Genomic DNA, 23,501 nt, shown 5'->3' with positions numbered 1-23,501 from the left:
ACTACTATGAAGCACAAGAAAGATAAAAAAAAAAAATGACTGTATAAATTATAATTATAATTAGTAATTACCTAAAGGATAAAAATAAATACATTTCAATTAAAAGCCATACTAAAAAAAGTGAAAAATTGTAAAATAAGTTAAAATTAGTTAAAAGCCAGACTAAAAAGACAAAAATACTTAAAAAAAAAAAGTAAAATTCTGTTAAAAGTGATACTAAAAAATATAAATTGGTCAAATAAATAAAATTAAATAAATAATCAGACTAAGAGGTAAATAAAATGAATTTAAAAGCAAGACTAAAAAGGTAGGTCTTTAGTTTTAAAAATGTCCACATCCTCTGTACACAATGAATCTCAGTGATCAGTGAAATCAAGACAATTAACTCCAGTATTATATCACGTCCCTGTAATGTGGGATCTAGACAGACTGCAGGTAGTGGTGCTTCACGCTTCCTGTACTATTCAGTGTGGAGGGGCACAGAGCAGCTCCCAGTAGGAGCTGGACATTTAGTCTGTCCTCTGAGCACAGTCCCCATTATGTAAGGACAAAGGGGGACAGAACGCTTCGCCCAGCTTGGATCTCTCTAGCGTCTGAATGTGGAACGTAGATGTCCGCGAGCCATGTTTGCTCACTTTATTGGGCACAATGTGTGATCAGGGGATTTGTGCCGCCCTTGAAACATTCTTTTAAGACTTTGGCCCAAACTTGTTTGACTTTTTACCTTTTCACCGTGTGCTGAGAATAAAGTACACGGAGGTGCTTGGATCAAGAGGAAGTCTGTCAATCTGCAGGAAAATTAATTTACCCAAACCAAGAGTGCTTTTCAATCAGAGGTAATTGAAAGAACTGTTCACACAGATGATGCTCTGTAACTAGCGGCAAATCTGTATCCTTGGGACTAATCAGCAGTGACAAATCAGTGGGGTGAGAGTGTGCATTTGGTCAATTAAGTCTGCAGCTGAACTCAAGAATAACACAAAAGGACACACAGTACCACTGTGCTGTTTAGTATTAGCTCCTACAGTACGTATGCATCACACACTGCATCAAGGCTGCATCATAAGAGAAGACAATAAGCGGCTTAACGTCTGCAGTGGATTATGTTTGCCTCCAAAACCAGGCATTTGTTTTTTAGAATAACGTGTACTTGATTTGTACTTGAGCTAATGTGATGGAAGTGTATGACGTGTCCTCTTTTGTGTTGAAAACAGAGACGGTTGCAACGTGTAATTTGTACTGGATGACAATTTTTATTTTATAAATGAAGACTGTTTTAAGACTGAGAATGAGGCTGTTCTTTGCAGAGGTCATTCTGGAGTCTATTGAGGCCCGAGGCGAACATTTCCACACTCGACTTGGTCACAGACAACGGAGCCGGACAGACTGCTCTGCTCGCTGAGTTAACTAACCACTGAAGAGCAAAGTAAATACTGCGGAGCTAGTGGAAGTTATTTTATTCACATGTCTCTCATCCATCATTACTAATGTCATTCAGTAAGACAGTGTTATTAGAAATTTACTTACCGCTGCCTTGCTTTTTTTTTTTTCCTCACCGCCCATTGCCTCTGTTGTACTTTAAAGTTTGTCAGCCCTCGGGGGCCTCCCCCTGACCTGGGGCCCCAAGTCACTGTCGCTGTTGCCTGTTGACAACTGTGCCTCTGGTTCTTTGGCGCTGCTGTGTTGTGAGGATACTGCTAATAAACACATTGTGACGTGCCCACAGGGGGACACACTCTGATCTTTAGCAGGTGTATTGTTTACCAGGTTTCCCATTTTAGTTCAGTGTGTTAGCAAGCTAATGTTTACTAAATCGTATCAAAGGTTTTGACCTTGCACGGGATGCAAAGTCAAACTCACCACCGCAGACGTAGATCGGTTGTGTCCGTTTTTGTCCACTATGCCAAGGTACAGGTCTGGGGCTACGTCCTCGCCCTCGTCCTCGCCCTCGCCCTCTCCCGGCCAGTCTGCCAGGAAAAAAATCCAAAGGTTAAAAAGCGAATGTCCAATTCTGATGAGTGATGTGTGATTCAGCTGGAACTGGGCAGAGTACCAGCAGAGAAATGAGTCACCAACATCGCCACAAGTCTGTTTATCAACACTTCCTCTCTCCTCCCACATAAAGGTGGCCTGCAACCACCTAACCCTGATATAACCCAGTCATTTTTACATCTGTTTTCGTAGCTTCTTGTTAGTGGCCTCCATGTCATATGAGGAGGTGAGTGTGCCTCGGGGTTGCACAGTACCCATGCCCGATAATAGCCACTACAGTGCCACTCAGCGAACAATAGAAAAATGGGAAAGATGCAGGGAATCGTCCACAGAAACATTATCGCCGAAATGATCACATGCATTTAAAGTGCTTGATGTAGCAGCTGTTGGGCAGCTCATGAAAACAAACGTGTCAGCCCCTCTGTTATATGTGACAGTCTGTCTGACAGACTAGAGACTTCATCTGTGGAGAAGGGCTCCGTCTCCCAAATGTAGTAGCGCTCTCTGCTGGTAAATTATCCACATGACACCTAGAAAAAAAATTAAAACTAAATGTTCTCTTCTCATCTGTTAGTTTGGTTTAAAAAAAAATGTGAGAATAAAATAATTGTTTTAGAGGTATTGCAATATTTGTTGAATATCTAAGTAAAAGCTTATTAACTCCTTTGATACCTTAATTAGCATTTTTCCAATGTGGCTCTCAGTTTACCATAACTGTCTTTTCCCCTTTCCCCTCGCTGTGCGATCTGACAGCTGTATCACACGTGGTTAATGTCAACCCTGCCTCGGTCAACGCCTCTCGCTGACACTCAATGGCTTTTTGTTTTTTCATTCTGTACCACCTGTGCTTGGCTGTCAGACAGTTCAGAGCGTGACTCTGCTGCTTTCTCTGCGGAGGAACAACGGCTCTGTGACAAAGGTCCCGAGAATCCGCCCAAGGGACCGCCAATGTCGAGGCAGGTAGGTCCTAATTTCAATCAGGGCCCGAGGTTTGGCTTCATCAAAGGAGAGGGTTAGTCAAAGACATAACAGAAACATCAGGCCTTTTCTTTTCGTGTAGACAGAGGCGGTGTGTATCCATCTGTCTCTCCGGTGGCATTGCTTTATCTATTTTTAGGGCTGCAAAGACATTAGCTCAATGTCCGTTTAGAAATGTCATGTAAGACATAAGGGCCTGGCAGCATTCCTCTGTAAATGTGAAGGTCAGGAAACTGCTTCAGTTTCATTCAGAAAATGGAGAAGCTGACCTTTTACTTGAATCGTTTTGTCTGGCAAAACCGAATTCTGATGAGACATTGGAAAAACTTTTTAACTATGACACAGAGGGAAGAATGCTGATAAGAACAACTGTAGTGAAATTAAAATCCAGTGAATCACCATTTTCTTTTCCATTCCAACAGCTGGCAAGTAAAACAAACATGCTTTAAAGAATAGAAACAATCCACAGACTTAGGTGGGACACACGGATCTAAATCTGGAGATTCATTTAAAAACAAACAAAGTTTCCATCCTTCTCTCTCTCTCAGGGAACAAATGGAAGAAAGCTATGAGACATTTGAGGAGGAGTTGGGGCCATCAAGAGCAGATCCTCCTCCACAGAAGCCTGTTCGACCGATCCACAGACCAGGTGGCATAAAAAAACACACACACACACGAAATCTGCCTACACGTAGGTGCCTTCGTCCAGTGTATTGTGCCTAACATATAAATACTCTGACACGGCAGCTCAGGGAGCCACTGAAACATGACCCCTGGTTATAGGCAACAGTGATAATGGACCTTCACTATGCTGAAGGAATCGTTTCACAACAGAGTAGAGCGTAACCTCATTAACACCAAAAAAAAAACCCTTAGACAGAAAAGGATCACTGTGAAATATAATTTACATTTGCTCCCAGTTTAGACTGAAAATATAGATTTGTCTTTGTTCTCAGAGGATAAACCTTAAAGACTCTGGTGATCTCAGATTTCATCTAATACCATCATAAAGCTGGCATTTATGACTTCCAGTTTAATGTCTCTCTTAATACTGTTAGATGGTAAACTGATTTCAAATTGAGTGCCCAGGCTCACATTGCCCTCAGGATGAACTGCAGTAACTCTCATTGTCCACTGACCTTTCATCAAGCGCCATCCTAAGGTTGACTTTTTAATTTGGAGCTCAAAGCTGCACAAAGGTGCAGTCGCTGGTAAAACTGTTGTCTTGTAAATATATATATACATACATATATATGCACGGTATGTTATTACACTCTACAGTATTTGTATTTCAATAATAAAATAAAACCTACGCTCACCCAACAAGAATTTATGTAGAACAGAGTAATGAATTCAAGGACATGTTTGTTCAAGGTGTTGCTCTTTGTTTATGGTTATGAGATCATCCTTCACTAAATCCAGATCTGTCTGTTCCAGAAATGTATGCCACTAGGAAAATCAGAGAGGTTAGTAGGAAAACAAAAAGATAAATAAAATTCTGCTGCACTCATGAATCTTTTTCCGTTAAGAAACAAGTTGTTCCTCAGCAGGATATGGCTCCAGCTCCACAGCCACCAAGAGCAGAACCCAAGACGGTACCCAGACAAAGCAGCACCCCCAAATTAAGTGAGTCATTTCACACACACAATATTTCAGTATGTTACCGGGTATTGTCAAACATCTCCTTGATTTCTCGTCTTTTCCTCAGCATCCTTGCACAAATCCTTGTCCATCCAGAACCTGGCTGAAATCCAACCATGGGAGAACGTCACCTTGAACCGCTGTCTCTTTGTGGCCATTACCATCCTGGTGCTCACCTCAGGCTTCCAGAGGCTCCACGGCAAGTAAACTAGCAAACAAACGTTAGATCCCAGGTACAAAAATGTAAACACCTGCCGTGACTGAATGGTACCTATTGAATTAAAACCAGAAACCTTACGGGGTCAGAGGGCAGCAGAGGAAGATGAGGAAGAAGCTGGACTGATGGTGAGACGGTCAGGGACACTACGACACAGAGGTCAACCACCAGAGGTAAATATGTTTTGGTTTGATCCGAACAAATATTATTTATATTCCAATCAACTCATTTCAATCGTCCAACCGTAGCCGGAGACGTCTCTGTGGGAGGTTATGTTCTGGTGGCTGCCAGATCTTGACGACGAAGATGAAGAAGAGGACGACGATGACGAACAGGTCGGGAGAGGAAAATCAAGGAGGGGAGTAAAAGCACGAGCGACAAGAGGTCTCAGAAACAAGCCACTGCCAGACAAAAAACTCCTCAAGCAACGAGACAGTAAATTAAAGGGGAGAAGAGCCAAGAAAGCCTGGGATGAAGAAATCAAAGAGAAGAAAGGGAGAGTTAAAAAGAAGGAACCTGAAATAGAAGATGAAGAGGATGATGATGAAGGTGAAGAAGAGACGGTCCCCAAGAAAAATAAGAAATCAAAGCAAAAGAAAGAAAAGAAAAACACTCAAAAAGGATGAGTGGAATATTCCTTCTGTGGCAGAATATTTTCTAATCTAGCTTTGCCAGAGTGGTAATTTGTGTTTCAGAAAAAGAAAATGTGCCTGCGCTTAAAGAGAACACAATCAGCAGCCTTGTGTTACACACTTGTGTTGGACAGATGTGATGCTTTTGTGTGATTACCTGTGAGGACAACTGCTTTATTTGAAATGCCCATGTGATCCGGTCCATGAGTGTCCTGGTCTTGAAAGGGAGACGTCTAATAAACTGTGCCCAACCAAGTTTAAATGTCAGCAGCATGAAACTGGGAGACATTGACCTAAAAACCAATTTATAATCAAGACCTATTTGTCAATAATTTGTCCATTTCGGGTCGTCTAGCTCAATTAAATGTTCAGTCTCTCAGTCAAGTCAACTTTTTATCCTGATCAAGAACCTCCACCTTAAATAGTTTAGGAACTGTCGATCTATCTTAGTGTGTGATGTCTCTATAGAAGCACAGACTCAAATATTTTATGTCTCCACATCTTTTTATTACAAAACCACACCTTAAAAGTTGAGCTAGTATAAAAAAAAGTGATCATCTTTATACTGCTGCACACAGACGGTCCTACACATTTACATAAAGAAAACAACTATGTAAAAATCAAATTAATGTGGATTTCAAACTTTTGTTGAAATAATAAAGCTGCGTTATCTAAAGATAAAAACTCAAGATAGGCAGGACAGCGTGACTGTACACAGTGAAAGAAAGCCATCATAAATCACTGGTAGGGGATCAATTATTAGACATTGCAAGAACATCTGGAGGGGGCGGCCTCATTGGCATAGGGGGCATCGGCATCTGGTGGGGCATTTGGTGAGTACCTGGGGCACCAGGTGGGAGGGGAGGAACAGGCATGCCTCCTGGTGGAGGAGGGGGCAGAGAGTCATTTGGTGGACGAGGTCCAACTCCACTCATAAGCGGAGGGGGGCGTTTCACATTGGCAGGAGGTGGTGGACCAGTGGACTGGGAAACAGCTTTCTCCATTTTGAAGTGGAACTGCAGGAAGAACTGGGAGGAAAACCATAAAAGAAAGATTAAAAAACGATTAAAACGTAAAGGTGTATCACGGGCCGTTGTCTTTGTGTTAAACAAAAATGTCTCTACCTGTTTAGTTTCTCTGTTCCAGTGGGTCCAGAAGCGGTTTTCTGCTTTATCAATTTCTCTACTGGGGACCTAGAAAGGCAAACATATCAGTGTTACATTACACCAAGACAAAACCATTTTAAGAACACAACAGGTGCAGGTCTAGCTTACCTTGAAAGCAATAGTCTCGTATGGTTCAGCAGCCAACAACAGATACTGCCAGCGACGATCTGGAGGCTCGATGCGCTGCTCGTAAGCAGACATGAAACGATGCCTGGGTCCGATTCCTTCAGCGACCTCTGGATAGTCAATCTGATGGACAGAAAGATGAGAGCAGGTAGTTTACGATGACTGCTTTCTTTAAAGTCAGATGGAAGTCACTAGATATTACTTTTAATCACTGTGGCGGCAGTAAAAGAATAGATTGGAGCAGAGGTGAATCTGTTGTATCTTGTGACCCAGTGTCCGTACACAGATGCTTTCTTCATTTGACAAACAACACTAACTCTGCTGCAAATAAAGTCACATGACAGTGACCAAAAATAAATGTGGTGTGTAGTTTTGGTTTGAGATTCTGTAGCATGTAAATCACAACAAAGCTCCTCCATGAAAAAAAAAGAAAATAGAAAAAAAGTCCATAATCAAACATACAGTATGGGATTTTATGTGCAGAGGTGTATTAGGCAGCAGATCGAGTCCCTACAAGATTACAACTGGTGGTACTAGCTTAGCAGAACAACTTTTAATAATGAGTCTCCATTCTTTCATTACAAAGTTTAACTGATTTCTCTACAGGTTTGTCACTGAACACACTCACCTGGAAAAGTAAAGACTGCTGCCCGGTCTCTGGATCCCTCTGTTTGGTTACTAAAAAGAGAAGAACATCAATTAAAATTAAACATCCGCAGTGAAACTACTATCAATATAAACTAAATAAACACACATCTGACCCACCTTTGTATCCTGGTCGACCAATTTTTACAAACTTCTTGACCTCAACTTTAACCTTCGCTGGTGCTGGTTGAGCAGGAGCTTCTTTTGCTTCTTTAGCTGCTCTCCTTGCTCTGAAAAGACAAAAAAAAATAGAAATATTTTAACAGAGTTAATAAACTCGTGTTGATGGCTGCATCCTGAAGCAGAGCAAACAAAGTTAGCCAGAATTCACAAACATGTGCAGTGGGAGCAGTTGAGACTATCTAACTTAAATACAAAAACTTTTGTTCTAGATGCATCTTACATGTTTCACTTTTCATTCAAAATTTCACAAAAAGTGTTTTGACAAGTGATATTACATGACATAAAACAGACTGCTGTAAATGTTATGGTAAAACACCATGTGAACTGAACCAGAACTTAACGGGCAAAGCAACAACCCTGCACTGCCACACGTGACATGTTGGAGTAGAAACACGGTTTGGACTTACAGGTTCGTCTGATGTTTCTTTCCTTGTGTGTGAGCCAAGTAGCTTCCCTGTAATGCAGAAGAGATGCAGTCTGTAATGTTTCTTTTCAAACAAGACACCCAAACAAGAAAAAATAACACCCACTTCTGTGCCTCCTCACCTCATTGTTATGAAGAGTCAGACAAAGTTTACACTCATATGATCCCAAGTGATTCTTCATAAAGTAGGGGTCTTTGTTGATGTCAATGGTCTCCAGGGCCAGCTGACGTAACCGCTCTCGTCTGTCGCGGTTACTCTCAGAGGCAGACGCCACCCCACCGCTCCCCGTCTTACCTCCAGCTCGATGCTGGAAATCCATTGTTGCAAGCTGATGGACACTCTCACGCCTTCACCCGAGTATCCAGTGAAAACTGGATGATTACTCCACACAGATCCCCCCTGATGATCTGTGACACAATGAAACAAATATTGAGGTCAGGGACAGAATGATAACAAGAACTGTATAATAATAACAATCAGTGTTAATATTGTACCATGTACCCTCAAACTGTGGTGCAACATTGTAGCATTTACAGAGTTATAATAGGCCTTCTATGTAATCAACACTACAAACTTCACAGAGTAACTTTATTGGTTAAATGACATATTAAATCAGTGCCTTGTATGTTGTGCAACGTTGCATGCAAAGGCTGCCTACATTTTCAGAATATTTCTTGTAACTTATTACCTCACTCTTACACTACTTTTTTATTTTTATCTTATTCTATTTTTTCTCCTTGACGCGTACTCTTATGTCCATGTCTGGTCACAATTATGATCTCTGTTATCTGGAGACCCTTAGACAAAACAATTTCCTGAATCTTGCCTACATAAAAATCACTAGGTTGCATTACATTCATTTTTGACCCTTGCAAGGAATCTGTGTAAATGCTGAGAAGTAAAACGAAAACGTAAAAACACGTTTATGTAGCCGTGATATCTAATGAAAATATATTCCTTTACATCGCAAATGAAAACATGATCCCAACAACGTCGAGTTAGCTAACAGTATGCTAGCACACAGATACGCTAACGATAGAATGAATTGTAGCAATGCTAATGCTAAGCTACTCACTAGCTAGTAGTTATTAGCTTTTATCAAATCTGAACAAGCGAACAAATGGTAAAAAGGAGCTAGTTCGCAGGGTGTATTGATCGGTTGTTTGGTTACACGTCAACACAACAATTAAAACAGAAATATTACAATCGCTTTACTTTGTGCGAAACACTCACCAACTCAAAACGACAGGATCACGCCAACGGAAATCTTTAGTGCGCATGCGCTTTGCGTCCATGGACTAACAGCTACATGTACGCTACCGCCACCTCCTGGACTGGAGCGGCGAATAATTTTATTTAGTTTTTTTTCTCTATTTTAGATTGTCTTTCTCTAAAAAATGTGTGTTTTATTGATTTTTTATTATATATACATAATTCTTTTTCAATTATAACCTGTTACAGCGCGTTGCAGATGGTGACTGGAGACTTTCGACCACATTAACAGGGCTGCTCGCTTAGTTTGACCCTCACCGGCTACCGTGTCAGAGGAGGGTCACTAGCCATCCAGTAGTCAGGGGTGTGTGCGTCCGTGTGCGTGTTCGGTTTCGGTGCGTAGCACCAAGGTATTTACTTGACCGCAGAAATGACCAAACGCAGTCCGACACATTTCGAGGACATCAGATAAGGAATCGACGTGAACTCGGGGATTTAAACAGAACAATTACAAGACTGTACTGCGCTTATCCACTTTGATTATTATGTTTTTGGCCGCAGAAATGTGTCGGCATTAGCCACCTTGTCCCTGCGTCTTTCCGTCTCTCTCCAAAACGTGTGTACCTGCGTGGCCGTGATGCGTTTTAACGAGAAGGAGCTGGTCGCCCTGAGCCGCCAGCCTTCAGAGATGGCAGCTGAACTCGGGATGCGAGGTCCCAAAAAAGGAGACGGTAACACAGCTGTTATCACTTCCGTTTCATTTCTTGTAAACAGCAGCTAACGTGAAGACATGGATGCTGTTCGCGGCAGTCCTCACTTACTGCACACCGAGTCTTCATTATACCGATGAGTTTACTATATTGTTTTTTTTTAAAACACACAGTTATAAAGAAGAGGCTGGTGAAACTCGTCGTCAATTTCCTCTTTTATTTCCGGACTGATGAGGAGGAGGTCAGTTGAATCAATGTTTTAACACCTGTCCATGTATTGATTGTCCTATTGTATGTTTTCAGAATCCATTTTTTTTGCATGTGTCCTGATAAAGCAATGTGTTGTAAAAGTCTGCTGAATCAGAATTAACTGAGTGTTTCTTTGTCAGCCGATTGGAGCTTTGCTGCTGGAGCAGTGTCGCGTGGAGAGAGAGGACAGTCAGACCTTCTCTATTGGTGAGCCACAGCATCCTCACACTTCCCCTTTCACTGACAGTAACACACACTTTCTGCCCTCTGGCTGCTTTCAAGTTCTCCATGTCAGGGAGTGAGTTTGTAGCCTGTGCTGATGCTCTTCAATCTGTTAATACGTCGCTGAAAATGTGTCACTAATAACTTGACTTGAATTTCTGTGCGTAGCCTTTCTGGATGAAGCGGAAAGGAAGTACTTGTTTGAGTGTGACACTGAGGAGCTGTGTGGAAAGTGGGTAGACTCCATCATCAAAGCGAGGTAGGAACAACATTTTTTCTTACTCATTACCAGTTACCAATTTATAATAAAAAAATAAAAACTGAGAAAGTTAACCCATCAAAAGCCAAAGTTTAATCATAGACTCTATTTAAAACATTCTTATTTAACAGTTCTGCACTAAACCCCCCTTCATGACTGTTAATAATGTTTGGTTTATGTTGAAACAGTGTAAGAAACATGCTAATTCAACTGGAGGATGTGGTTTTGTGGCGCTGTTGCTGAATTAAATCGAGAAGTGTTTATGTTATTTAGCCTAGCCCACTGACTAAAATAGGGTTGTTAAAATAATAGAAACATGTCTCTGTACAACACAATGTAATTCAATAGTACTACACACTACAGCCTCCAAAATGACTACACGCTTTTGTCAACAGCTCTCTTAGTTATTTTAAACAAATTCCGAATACCTCAGTCTTCATGAGGCTAAGATTTAGCCCAGGACTGTTGTATTAGAAATTGTTAGAATATAATCACTAGTGTACCTAGTAAACTAGAAAACAAGTGTATGTTGCATTTGGAAGACATTATAGTAGGTATAGTTTGGATAGACATTTATATTTGTCTTACATTTTACATGCTTCAGTATGTATTTCATTTAAAAAAATTACAAAGATTGAGTCAGGTGTTATGAGTGCTACAAATGGTCAAATAAATAGTTATTATTTTTCTGTTTTTCCTGCTTAATTAGAAAGCGACACTCATATTGACAACTGTCAGCTGTTCTCTACAACTTTGAACATCGCTTTTTAGGATCGTTTGTGGCTTTTGTCTGAATCTGGTTTGCAATGCTGCTTGAACTCTGTTGGTGATAATCTCATGTTGTGTTTTAGCCACAAGTAACAGACTCACATGGGTGAAACTGTCACAGATGATTTTGCAGTTTCCAGAGACACAATGTCAGCAGTGTTGTTTGTTGTGTTGAGCGGCTTTCTGACGGTCCATCACCACCCCTACTTGTCTTACTGGGAGAGAATAATGCTCCCAAACATGAGTCAAAATGGTTGGATCTTAAAGGTTATATCTACAGCACATAATGATGATAGTAGCTACATAATAATGTAACTAGAAAATGGCTTAAGATATAATAATCATATAAGCTATACAACAAGTCTCAGGAAGAACGTGTTTTAAGGCAATAATCTGAGGAGTTGGTGAATAACAGACATAGACAGGACTCTGTCCCTTCGGGGCTTTTAAAAGAAGCAGTAAAATCTTCAAATCAATTCTAAAACTCAAAGGTTGCTAGTTAAATGCACAAAGGTTTAGGTAATTGAGCAGTTTAAAAGCCTGTTATATTAACTTCAGTCTTTGGATGTTTCTCCTGCAGATAAAGAGTGTTGCTATAGTCAAGTGTGGGAGAAATAAAAGCATGAATGACTTTGTAATAGACGGCAAATATGAGTTACAGTATCATGAAAAAGAGTTGACACTTCCTGATTTCTTATTTTTTGCATGTTTATCTCCCATACATATTTCAGATGGTCAACCTAATTAAAATATAGGACAAAGATAACATAAGCAAATGCAAAATGCAAATGAAGGTTTTTATTATTAAGGAAAAAACTAAATCCAAACCTACATTGGCCCTGTGTGGAAAAGTGATTGCACCCAACTGTTAAAACATAACTTTTGTTTATCACACCTGAGTTCCGTTTGTCCAGCCACACCCAGGTCTTACTACGTCCACACCTGTTCTCAATCAAGAAATCACTTCTATAGGAGCTGCCTGACAAAGTGAAGTAGACCAAAAGATTCTCAATAGCTAGACACCATGCTGAGATTCAAAGAATTAAAAACTGCATTTTGTGTTTACTTGAACTAATATTTAAATTTGTTTGATGATCTGAAACATTAAAGTATGAAGGGGGCAAACACTTTTTCACACCACTGTATATGAGCTGGGTTATTTTGGTTTAGCTGACAATCAACACACAGCCATAGCTTTCTGGTTGTCTGGTGTGGAACTGGTACTTAAGTATTTCAGAAATGATAATATTTTTCTGTATTACAGCAATATTAGAGTAATAAAACTGCAGTAAATGTACCGAACCAAAAAATTGTTAATCGTGTGTACTTTTAGTGTTATAAGCCTCAAATTTATGTATTGCCTCATCTCTTGCAGTTATGAGTTCATGAGGAAGAACTTGATATTTTATCGAACTGAAATCCACAGGCTCACTGGGAAGGTAAGACCCCTCACAGCAGCATGTCAGTGCACCAAATGCCACACCAATAGTGTTACTATCAGCAGTGTCATGCCATGAGAATGAATTACACTGACATTGTGTGCGCCATGCCTCACCTGCTGATGTCGACTTAGTATCAGTCAGATGATAGTTTGGGTTTTGTTGAAATTTCCGGTGCTGAGATTAATTTACTCAGTTGACATTTATTTTTTACTCTATTTTTGACATGCTTGCTATATTTGCTAAATATAGCAAGCATAAAAAAAGGTTCAGTTACCATGGTGTTTTTCTAGAGACAATGTCCTGGTTACTCAGGATGACCCAGATGTTTTGACATAAACGGACATTTTTGACAAAAGCAACTTCCATGCAAAAGATTCAGTTCGTGTCTTTGAGTCCACTATCAAATCTGTGTAAAGTAGTCTGCAGACATTTGGAAAGGGTTGTAAATGTAATTTTTGCATCAATAGAGGCTTTTATTAGCGTGAAATACTGTCCCAGGAACTTATTTTAGAACCTAGGCCCTGCAGTGAAAAGCTCTACAAAGTGCTTCCAAATGTTCCTAGTCCCAGGGGACGGTTCCTTCTCTGGACCTGGAGAGGAGCCAGAATTCTGAAAACCGCACATCCTTCACAAGTAAAACCCAGACTTTCAGCATGAGTAGACACCACTGGGGTTACGCAGGAACATACTGATTAATTTTATTTCATGTAAAGTTTGATTCTGTTTCTCTAGCTAGTCTTTAATCGTTGCCTTCTTTCTCCACAGGACCCTTTAGAGCAATACGGCATATCAGATGAAACCCGCTTCCAGGTCAGCAACGGTCTGCAGCTTATGCCTCGAGATACCGCCTCCCTGTAGATGGTGTCCTGATATGCAATTTTGTTGTTTTAGTTGACTCTGTCATTCCAACAGTTACTCAATTGATTTGAAAACCATGGCATTTCATTTACACGCTGTTCATTTAGTATCTAAGGCCATGTGAAGTTACTGCTCACATTATTCCTTCTGTGTCATCTTCAGCTAACGATATTTTCTGTTTGGTTTAGGGGATTTTGTATTTTTTTTTTGTTTAATGTTTAGATTTCTGTTTAAGTCAATCAAATGTCTGTATAGATATGTTTTATAGTATATTTTCTACTGACCATGCTGTATCTTCAGTCAATGTGATCTTTAAGAACCACTGATTGTACTTAGGCTGGAGGCTGTGACTTTCATTCTGGACTATTAGTAATATGAGCATGTCTGCGTTTAACAAGAGTTAATCCAAGACGTACCAACATTTGCTCTCAAACAGTGTTAATCCAGTAATCCAGTTTATGATTAACACAACATTTAAAAACCTTTGGCAGTGTTACTGCCTTAAACGTCATTAGCTATTTGATCTGCTGAGTTGAGCCGCATGTTAAGCTCAATTTTTGGAAAACAAACGTAACAAACTTATTTTTGCTGTCCTGACATGTATTTGTCTTATAGCCTATTTAGTCTGTTTAGTTTTAAAAACAAAATCTTTGCACATATTACTGAGTGTTGAGGGTTTTTAAAATCAGGTGTACTTGAACCTACTGTACCTTTTCTGTGGCACTTTGGATCAGATTCCTTTAGGTAACCTGTAGGACCACGTTGGAAAACCAGGCAGTTTCACGGCACATTTTAATATGCTCTTGATTTCACTATAAGGCTTTGTTGTGTCCTGCAAGTTGGTGGAATATTTATTCAATGGTCCAGAGTCTATCCACAAGTTTCATATGTCACTGAATGTGTCTTCATTTTAAAGCTTTTGCACATGTGTGTAGTCTGTTTTTACTTGGTTATGTTCCACATGTTTCACTGGCATCTCTTTTTATACTAATAAAGCCATTCGAAATATACTGTAAATTCATCCTGTGTGTCTTCTGTTCATCAAAATATTTTTTTTTGTATTCAGTCAATCCAATGATGCATTCAAACCACACAGAGGACAGGTTAATGCGCAGTAGCAGATGTGTATTTTATAAAAACACTGAATAAAATGAAGTGCAGATGTGAAGCAGTGGAAAAAATGAAAGATGTATCAATGTTGATGTCTAAACATGAATGAGCAAATATCTAAAGTAATAAAATCACTGGCTTTTAACCTGTTAATTGTATAATTATTTTTTAGCTATGATAAGGACCAAGACGACTGCCACTGATTTCCGGTTTGCATGACCTGTTAATTATCTGTTAATTAAATGCTTTATTTTTTGGTAAAGGCATTTGACATAGCTCACCCGTCTGCCCACATGACGATAACAGCTGTGTGAGACACGTTTCCTTAGCAACCGAAAAATGTGTGATTCAAAAGCGGTGACGTCACATTTTTTCCCGTGATGCTTAGCGAACCCAAATTGAACGCTCGGCAAAGGAAAACATTTGTGTTTTGTGTGTTTTGTTTTTAACCTTGAAAGGGACATAAAACTGCTCATTTCATTTGGAATTGTCCACGCCGAGGCAAAAATCAAACAGCGCGTAAAGAGGAGGCGTCTCTGAGCGGCCGGTAGGTGTCAATATAAGTGTAGATTGTGAACAAACAATGTTAGAATGCATTAGCCGGAGAGCTAGCGTTAGCTGTAGCATAGCTCTCTATGCTGGTTGATTGGATTACTTGGCTTTTGATGCATTTGACTGCCACGGTAACAGATCGACGATAGTAAGCGCAAGTATGTTTTTGTGTCCAGGAACATGCTACCAAATCCCTGCTGTTAAGATGCCGCTAAATTTACAATGTGCTAGTTTTCACAAAGACAATTTAAGTGCTGTTGTTAGCATATTAGACTGAGCCCACCCACAGATTAGTTACAGTGCAGATGATCGGGTGCGATCATCTGCACTGTAACTAATGTCATACTGTCATTTACTAACCGATTTACCCACAGTCAGCTTGTCGGACTGAGAATTTAACAAAGGTTGCAGAGTTTTTCCTTTATTATATTTATTAGTCTTCTTATGAATTTCTTTGTTTTAGACTGTGTTATCATTAAACGACTCCTCCGAGGTCTCTTTTCTGTAGTTGATTGTTAACATGCATCTATTTCAACCGAATGATGGGTTTATCCAATATAATGTCAAATATAGGATACACATCAGTCAGCTACCGAAACAGAATCACTAAGGATCACGTATACGCGGCTGTAGTACTGAAACTGCCTATTGATGCCGTATTGATAATCAGTGTATTGCTTGAGTAGGTAACTGGTTTCTGATTTTATTATTGTGTTGTCCCCCGACCCTGTTTTCAGGCATCATGGATCAGGACTATGAGTGCAGGCTGCTCAGACAGATCAATATCCAAAATGAAAACGCAAGCCCTATAGTAAGTAAATAAGCAACACATTTGTTCATTCTTTTTGTCTGCTATGTTCATGCCCTTGTACATAAATGAGGTTTATTTCTTTTTGAAACAATAAATCAAAAATGAACTTTGATTGTTTTATCTAATCTACACTGTAAAGGACAAGGATTATGATTTGATGTTATAAGGATGGATTGTTAACTAGCAGCGTTAACATGGGTGGCGATGGTGTTATAAAGCACTTGAGATGGGTATAGAGGGTGTTACTCTCAATTTGTCAGAAGAAGGAAATAATTTAACGGGCCAGTCATTTGACGGTGTCACTAGTGTTGAGCGAAAACAAGACCTCACCGGCCAAATGACAGGCTTCTGTGAATGTTGCCTCCTGTTGTTAACACCTCAAACAAATGCACCATCTGCCGCCTGAATTCTCGTCCTGTTTTGTTATTAGGTTTTCAAATCACTGTCCAAGGCCTGTCTGTGTTTGGCCTCCAGTCAGAAACGCTGTCTCCTCTCTTCCCTTGTGTAGAAAGCTGTAGAAGCGATGCGATCTCTGACACCCACCAGCTCCCCCCTGTCCTCCCCTAGCAAGCACGGCGACCGCTTCATCCCCTCCCGGGCTGGAGCCAACTGGAGTGTTAACTTCCACCGCATTAATGTGAGTCTGCTCTAATGCACCCAGGGCTCCACTTTCTGTCCGACCAAAAGAACAGTGCTCTCAAGATCAGAGAGTGTGACATGCAAGGAAGCAATATCTGTTGCTGTTTTGCCTTCAGTTTCTTGCCCGCACATTTGTTTTACACACAGAGTCTCCTGATTTGCTGGAGAATGATCATTTATTGATTTAATTTTCTGGTGCAGGAAATTGAAAAGTCGCACAATCAGAACAGGAAAACCAAAGATGGTACCACCGACAGCAACAAAGGTAATCGTTTATTTTTGTACTAACTGGGTTTTCTTACCAACCATGTCGTGACACGCTAAACTGTCGTGATGTGACTTTCCACTCCAGAGTTTCAGCACTGTTGCTGTGTGGAGTTGCAGAACCATCCTCAGCATCTCTGCTCTGCTGCTCTTTGTAATTTTGTAGTTTATACCCTAATGTCTGTGGTTTGGAGTTTTGCTTCACTCCCATGTCTCTGTTCTGTTTATTACTGTTTATTGTGTCAGAGTGTTTAAGTAACAGCTGCTAATACGTTGCCGTTAAACTTTCCACTGGCAAACGGGCTGAATGCTTTTATTGTGGAAAAGATAGAGGAAATTATATTTGCAGAGTGCTGTCGACACAGACTGATAGACTGTCGCAGCTGTTAATGGCGCGGCTTAGAGCAACTAACTGGCATGACATATTATTACTTGTTACTTTGATAAAGTTGACTCAGACTGAATGATTGAATTTAGAGATGCAGTATGATTGTTTCACCATGTGTGTTTCTCTTCATTTCTGTTCATACTGTAATGTATTGAAGTGGAAAAAAATACAAATGCTTCTCAGCATATTGTGTATTGCAGATTCATCTTTGTTATGACACCCTGTGACACCCCTATGTGTTGTAAGTTACCCTGTGATTCCCAGCCCCAAAGGCAAACATTCCTCTGTGCTATAGCCGCATTTTTAGTGCGAGTTTTGTCCGTTCCTCAGTTCATTTCCACAGGTATCTTTGTCAGCTCCAGTCAAACTAGATAATTTGACCTTTTCTTGTTTGCAAAGCCCGGGCAGTCTCATGGAAACTGGAGATAAGGACCAAACAAAGCTTAGTGAAAAATTCTCCCTGATCTTTAGAGATCTGAGGGAGAGCCAAGAAATTGCAGGGGGAGCGCAACGTTTGAACTTAATCATTCTGACAGTCTGGTTTGATTTCCCCTCTGTCTTCAGCGGATGGTCTGGCTTATTCGGCTCTGCTGAAGAATGAGCTGCTGGGAGCGGGCATTGAGAAAGTCCAGGATCCCCAGTCCGAAGACCGTCGTTTGCAACCATCTACTCCTGCCAAGAGGAGCCTTTTTAGTGTAAAATCAGATAACATACGTGTAACATTTTAATGCATTGTCACTTTGTGGTGTTTCCCTTCATTTATAAACACGTGTTTATATTTTGCAGTATTCTGTAAGTGCTAAGAGGGCTCTGTCAGAAGAGGACGGAAACACCGTCTCGCCATATTCTCTGTCGCCTGTCAGTAGCAATAGGTAATACCTTTTTCATGCCATTTATCAAATGACCTCTTCTGTAACGAAAGAGGAGTAATGTTACATTCCTTATTGCATTTTTATTGTGCATTACAGCCAGAAACTGCTACGGTCGCCAAGAAAACCTACACGCAAGATTTCCAAAATACCTTTTAAAGTTCTGGATGCTCCAGAGCTTCAAGATGACTTCTACCTCAATTTAGTAGACTGGTCCTCGCTTAATGTTCTCAGTGTGGGACTGGGTACTTGTGTATACCTGTGGAGTGCCTGTACCAGCCAGGTGTGTGTAATCACAGGAAATTTGTACTTCTCAGCCAAAGAATTGTGTATTTTTGACTAAATGGTTGTCAGGAAATAACCAAACCGCCTCCTGGATCTTAATCTGTCTGTTAATCTGTCGTGTTGTAGGTGACACGTCTTTGTGACCTTTCTGTAGAAGGAGACTCTGTGACATCAGTGGGCTGGTCAGAAAGAGTGAGTTTTTCTGTCGTCTGGTATCATTTTTAACCGCTGCTCTAATGAAAAACAGCAAGCACTTTAAGTGAGGCCATTGTCAGCCCCATTCACCAGACAAGCTGTGTGATATTCAAAGTGTGCTGTCTATTCTTAGGGTAACCTGGTAGCAGTAGGCACTCATAAAGGCTACGTTCAGATTTGGGATGCAGCAGCAGGAAAAAAACTCTCTGTCCTGGAGGGACACACAGCCAGAGTGGGTGAGTCGAGTGTCTAAAGAGATGGAGGCGGAGGCGGCAAGCGAGTGTTAAATATTCCATCCTTCATTTATGTCCATGCACTTGTTCGGCAACATCTCTCATTCACGCTCAATGAGTAAGCAACCCCTTGATCTGCCTCTCATTCTCCGCCGCCAGGTGCTTTGGCATGGAATGCGGACCAGCTGTCGTCTGGCAGCCGCGATCGGGTGATCCTGCAACGGGACATCAGGGCCCCGCCTCTCCAGTCAGAGCGCCGTCTCCAAGGGCACAGGCAGGAAGTCTGCGGGCTCAAGTGGAGCACGGACCACCAGCTACTGGCCTCAGGTGGAAATGACAACAAGGTATGCAGAGGCAGAGCACCGCCCGCACTTCCGTCAGCTACACATCTGTGTAAGTGTTGAGTCTTTCTGTTCCTCTTCTCACTTTCAACCTGCCCCCAGTTACTCGTGTGGAACCACTCGAGCGTCGTCCCAGTCCAGCAGTACACAGAGCACTTGGCTGCAGTGAAGGCCATCGCCTGGTCTCCTCACCAGCACGGCCTGCTGGCCTCTGGGGGCGGCACCGCCGACCGCTGCATCCGCTTCTGGAACACTCTGACCGCCCAGCCCCTGCAGTGCACCGACACCGGGTCTCAGGTCTGCAACCTGGCCTGGTCCAAGCACACTAACGAACTGGTGAGTCTTTGATTGGGCAAAGGAAATAGAATATATGTTTCTGTTTTTAAATGGAGACCAAGACAGAGGTCTGTGTTAGATGTCTTGGTGACTCTCTTATCACCCAGCAACATATGAGTAACACAATTTCAGTGTGTTGAATGGGAAGCATACTATTTCACATAGTTTGTTTTTCTTTATTCTGATCTATGATCCTGGTTATATCTGTCTGAACTATATAAATAAGCACACATGGAATTAATATTGATTTCAACCAAACTTGTGTCCAAGACTAACAATGCTCACGTTTTCCTCTGCAGGTCAGCACACACGGTTATTCCCAGAACCAGATCCTGGTGTGGAAGTATCCCTCTCTAACTCAAGTGGCCAAGCTTACAGGACATTCCTACAGAGTCCTCTACCTGGTCAGTATCATCAGAGAGCGTCACTACAGCTTCCAAGTTACAAGAGTAAAACCAAAGCAAATTATTGAAGGCACCAGTGGGAATTAGAACACAATTTAGTTCAAAATGTACAAAGTAACCCAAAATACTTGCGTTCAAAAAAAAAAAAGTCTGATTCTGCGTTTTTATTTATTTATGCACTTGTAGAAAACTGTTTGACAGCTATTTGAAGTTCTGTATGTTTTTAATTATTCAGAATCCACGAGCACCCTGTGTTCTTTGGAAAACATCCAGCGATGCTTGAAAGCAAAAATATCCCAAACGCTGTGTCTTCGGTGTGTAATGCTGAGTTGTGTGCAGGCCATGTCACCTGACGGAGAGGCCATCGTGACGGGGGCTGGAGATGAAACACTTAGGTTCTGGAACGTCTTCAGTAAGATGAGGTCCACTAAGGTATTTATCCAACACATTTCCCCCCTTTGTCACATTCCCTCCAGTGCACGGCTTTAGTAAATGGTCTGTAACGTCGCCTCCCTTCCCTGTCTCCCTCTTTCATTTAGGAATCAGTCTCGGTGCTGAACCTCTTCACCAGGATCCGGTAGTCTGTACTCGGAAGGAATAAAGAGGGGAAGGGAATTAGTCTTTGCATGCATCAAGTTGTAAATGGGCCCCTTTTGATTATTCACATCAATAGTGGCTGGAATTGCCCTTAGTTTATTTAGCCAGGCTGTAGCTGGATCTGGAGAGGTGGCAGAGGGCAGAGGAGACACATACAGACACATACAGACACATGCAGTATTCCACTTCCTCCTGAACGGTGGAGCCCCCGCCTCCTCCGACTAAACCGTGACCGGGGAGAATTTTGATGCAGCGTGAAACAGGTTTTGTTTACAAAGTGATGTTGTGCATACCTGCCAAATATTGAGTTCGTCCTTTTGACTGTCTATTTATTTTATTTTGTGTTTGTTTTTTTTTTTAATCTTTTTTTTTTTTTTTTTTTAAACATATATTCTTACTAGTTTGTTTGTTTTCAAAAGGCCGGTAAATTTATGTGTGTAACAGCAGCTTCTGGTCTGACCTGTGGAATACGTTTGTTCATGTTTGCAGAAAATAATCCGTGCTTTTTGTATTTTCCCGAGGGGCAATAATGTTTCATGTACGCTGATAACAGATCGCACGACCCAGTGCTGAGAGCTGGTTATGGTTAACAAGCATTAGATGAAAAGGACATTTCTTCTCCTTTTTTTTTTTTTTTTTTTATTCTGACATTACGTACATTTTAGTGTGTTGATATTAAGCAGGATTGGCATACTGCACATCTCAGAGGAAAATGAGTGCACTGTGAAATTATTTGAAACCAAGACAATATAATATTTTCACAGGACTTGTGTGGAAGTCTTTCACTCATATTTTTTTCTTTCTTATTTGGGAAATCAGGCAAGAAATTTTTGAAAGGAATCAGCTTTTCATTTTTTCTTTTTTTTTTAACTTAAGTACAAATTCAAAACATCTGTGATTTAGCCAGACGGTAAAATGCAGAACATCTGCTTTGTGCTGTGTCTGCTAAGACCTTACAGCCTCGGGGCACTTGTCTTTTGCTTCCATTTTATATCATCTGCTGCATTTTCTTCTTGTTTGAATGTCCGGGTTAGTGTGCTACGTTTAAACGAATGCTATTTATTTGTCTTGTGAAAGCTCCTTGTGCAGAGATGGCATGTGTGTGTAACGTTATCCGAGGGACGTTGATGGGCAGTTTCACTGCTGGACTTTCTTTTAATGCCACTTCAAGACAATGCTGCCAACTTTAATTACAGAATGAATGTGAAAAACAAGAAAAAAATGGAGAATATTTCTGTACTGAGAGATAACCAACAAATAAATGACCATATCTTGTATCTTGTGTCGTTGCTGACTCTCCATATAAAGACTTACCTACAGGTGGTATTTTAGATTTTTCATGTCACTGAAGCTCATAAAAAGCCCAAAATTAAATTCTTAGTCTCAGATAGTTCCAGTCCTATTGAATTGAATCAGATGGCTTACAACTGCATACAGTTAGATTATTATTCTTGAAGCCTAAATTATTTCCAGAAATGTCAGGACACTGTAGCCTTTAGTCAGTAATGTGTAAACTAACTGGATTTATTTTCAACTGTGGATTAATACACATTTTCTTATATTTAATGCAAACATTATTCTGAATACTGTTTGCTTTTTGATTTTCAAAAGCCTGGAACATGTGAATTAATTTTGTAACATATCGTATATGTTGATATGTACTATCAGTCGTTTAGGGATTTCCTCTTATATGTCGCCCATTTGAACACCTTCCAGCTGATGTGTTTCCCTGTGATTTCCAGTTTTAAAGTGAACACCAGAGGGAGCCATCCTCTGAGCAGTTCCAGCGATTCAGGGCCACGGTGCTGCTACCACACCCAAACAATCAGCCTTAACCACGTTACCTTAAAGGTGAGGATCACATCCAACACCCACCGGAGGAACAGCCTGCCCATAATGTTGATTGTCTCTGTAACGGGGCGTGACGGATGATAAAGAGGCATCACCACAAGGTAGCTGCTTTCATTTCATTCTCGGTTTAGGACGACGTATGTTGGAACAGGAGCTTTTTGACAGCCACAGTATAGTGCCGTGGCCTCATCTTGTTTTCTGGAAGTCTGCAAATTTCCGTGATATTACCAGCACAAGCATAGCTCTGACCCAGAGCATGAAAAATAATGAATATTCACAGCCTCCCAAAGCTCTCACACCTCTGCTTGTGACCTGTAGCTTATCCAAACTCCCTCTTACACACTTAAACAGCAAATGTTTTTTTTTTTTTTGTGTGTGTGTGTGTGTGTGTGTGTGTGTGTGTGCAAACAACAGCCCAATGGTCCAAATGCACAAAGAGTGACAGATGATGGTGAATAATTATGCTCTTCTGTTTTAATTTCAGGAATAATCCACGGTTAACATTGTTGGTATCCGACAATTAATGAGCTGAGCCCAAACAAGAGATATATCAGTGGTAATTGAGTGACTTCAAAAATTAAAGGTTGTGAAGTGGTGCTTTTTCTGCATGATGAAAATCAGGTACTGTAGGCCTAAGTGACTCAGCTTCTATCAGCGCCAAAGAGCCCGAGCCTTTCTCCCCTTCCGACTCCATTATAGTGTCATCGAAATAACATGCATAGTCCATTATAGTGATCAGATAAATCATCTGAATGGAAGACTTTCAGCACCGTCTCATCTGTGGCTCTCGGTGGGCAGATGTTAACATTAAGCCCTGAAAGCAGAGGGGAGAACAGGGAGGCGGGAGGAGGAGGAGGAGGGGGGGGAGGCTAATATGCATAATCCTACCTCCCGATGTTTC

The 23,501-nt window shown here is 40.9% G+C and overlaps 4 protein-coding genes across 6 annotated transcripts; 3 read left to right on the top strand and 1 right to left on the bottom strand.

The window, feature by feature from the left end:
• The first annotated feature begins 2,793 nt into the window (after positions 1–2,793).
• On the top strand, positions 2,794–5,715 carry LOC125010073 (junctional sarcoplasmic reticulum protein 1). Of its 2 annotated transcripts, none has more exons than XM_047588413.1 (7): positions 2,794–2,948; positions 3,519–3,619; positions 4,408–4,436; positions 4,518–4,596; positions 4,679–4,810; positions 4,901–5,001; positions 5,077–5,715. In XM_047588413.1, the coding sequence occupies exons 1-7, from the start codon at positions 2,941–2,943 to the stop codon at positions 5,452–5,454; spliced, it is 828 nt and encodes a 275-aa protein (XP_047444369.1). In that variant the 5' UTR covers positions 2,794–2,940; the 3' UTR covers positions 5,455–5,715. The 2 variants fall into 2 exon arrangements, with proteins under 2 accessions (XP_047444369.1, XP_047444370.1); XM_047588414.1 differs by having other exon boundaries at positions 2,795–2,948; positions 4,521–4,596.
• A 230-nt stretch (positions 5,716–5,945) lies between these two features.
• sf3a2 (splicing factor 3a, subunit 2) lies at positions 5,946–9,392 on the bottom strand. The gene is made up of 8 exons (XM_047588415.1): positions 9,239–9,392; positions 8,127–8,412; positions 7,988–8,034; positions 7,518–7,627; positions 7,381–7,430; positions 6,735–6,875; positions 6,585–6,653; positions 5,946–6,488 (listed from the first exon to the last, which is right to left on the bottom strand). Exons 2-8 carry the CDS (start codon positions 8,322–8,324, stop codon positions 6,213–6,215), a joined length of 891 nt encoding a protein of 296 aa, XP_047444371.1. The 5' UTR covers positions 8,325–8,412; positions 9,239–9,392; the 3' UTR covers positions 5,946–6,212.
• Positions 9,393–9,542: 150 nt separating this feature from the next.
• plekhj1 (pleckstrin homology domain containing, family J member 1) lies at positions 9,543–14,742 on the top strand. Its single transcript, XM_047588418.1, has 6 exons — positions 9,543–9,948; positions 10,101–10,168; positions 10,317–10,383; positions 10,567–10,657; positions 12,801–12,864; positions 13,633–14,742. Exons 1-6 carry the CDS (start codon positions 9,855–9,857, stop codon positions 13,723–13,725), a joined length of 477 nt encoding a protein of 158 aa, XP_047444374.1. The 5' UTR covers positions 9,543–9,854; the 3' UTR covers positions 13,726–14,742.
• Positions 14,743–15,218: 476 nt separating this feature from the next.
• Positions 15,219–22,026, top strand: LOC125010071 (fizzy-related protein homolog). 2 transcript variants are annotated; one of them, XM_047588407.1, is made up of 14 exons: positions 15,219–15,382; positions 16,125–16,198; positions 16,707–16,835; positions 17,039–17,102; positions 18,054–18,184; positions 18,276–18,361; positions 18,458–18,641; positions 18,770–18,835; positions 18,972–19,074; positions 19,231–19,415; positions 19,515–19,748; positions 20,048–20,152; positions 20,492–20,584; positions 20,692–22,026. In XM_047588407.1, exons 2-14 carry the CDS (start codon positions 16,130–16,132, stop codon positions 20,731–20,733), a joined length of 1,491 nt encoding a protein of 496 aa, XP_047444363.1. In that variant the 5' UTR covers positions 15,219–15,382; positions 16,125–16,129; the 3' UTR covers positions 20,734–22,026. The 2 variants fall into 2 exon arrangements, with proteins under 2 accessions (XP_047444363.1, XP_047444364.1); XM_047588408.1 differs by lacking the exon at positions 20,692–22,026 and having other exon boundaries at positions 20,388–20,529.
• The last annotated feature ends 1,475 nt before the right edge of the window (positions 22,027–23,501 follow it).

Source organism: Mugil cephalus, chromosome 7, assembly GCF_022458985.1.
Source record: "Mugil cephalus isolate CIBA_MC_2020 chromosome 7, CIBA_Mcephalus_1.1, whole genome shotgun sequence".
In the NCBI taxonomy this organism is placed as follows: Eukaryota; Metazoa; Chordata; class Actinopteri; order Mugiliformes; family Mugilidae; genus Mugil; species Mugil cephalus.
Note: the sequence above shows the minus strand (reverse complement) of the source record. Positions and strands in the feature narration are given on the sequence as shown.

Coding starts and splice junctions, on each gene's coding strand:
- sf3a2 (XM_047588415.1), bottom strand. CDS start 8,324: ATGGATTTCCAGCATCGAGCTGGAGGTAAGACGGGGAGCGGTGGGGTG. Junction 6,876..7,380: donor AGCAGTCTTTACTTTTCCAG/GTGAGTGTGTTC, acceptor TCTGTCCATCAG/ATTGACTATCCAGAGGTCGC. Junction 6,489..6,584: donor GGAACAGAGAAACTAAACAG/GTAGAGACATTT, acceptor TTTTCCTCCCAG/TTCTTCCTGCAGTTCCACTT.
- LOC125010071 (XM_047588407.1), top strand. CDS start 16,130: ATGGATCAGGACTATGAGTGCAGGCTGCTCAGACAGATCAATATCCAA. Junction 18,362..18,457: donor TCGCCTGTCAGTAGCAATAG/GTAATACCTTTT, acceptor TGTGCATTACAG/CCAGAAACTGCTACGGTCGC. Junction 19,416..19,514: donor CAGGTGGAAATGACAACAAG/GTATGCAGAGGC, acceptor ACCTGCCCCCAG/TTACTCGTGTGGAACCACTC.
- LOC125010073 (XM_047588413.1), top strand. Junction 4,811..4,900: donor AGGCTTCCAGAGGCTCCACG/GCAAGTAAACTA, acceptor AATTAAAACCAG/AAACCTTACGGGGTCAGAGG. Junction 5,002..5,076: donor ACAGAGGTCAACCACCAGAG/GTAAATATGTTT, acceptor GTCCAACCGTAG/CCGGAGACGTCTCTGTGGGA.
- plekhj1 (XM_047588418.1), top strand. CDS start 9,855: ATGCGTTTTAACGAGAAGGAGCTGGTCGCCCTGAGCCGCCAGCCTTCA. Junction 9,949..10,100: donor AGGTCCCAAAAAAGGAGACG/GTAACACAGCTG, acceptor TAAAACACACAG/TTATAAAGAAGAGGCTGGTG. Junction 10,384..10,566: donor CAGTCAGACCTTCTCTATTG/GTGAGCCACAGC, acceptor TTCTGTGCGTAG/CCTTTCTGGATGAAGCGGAA.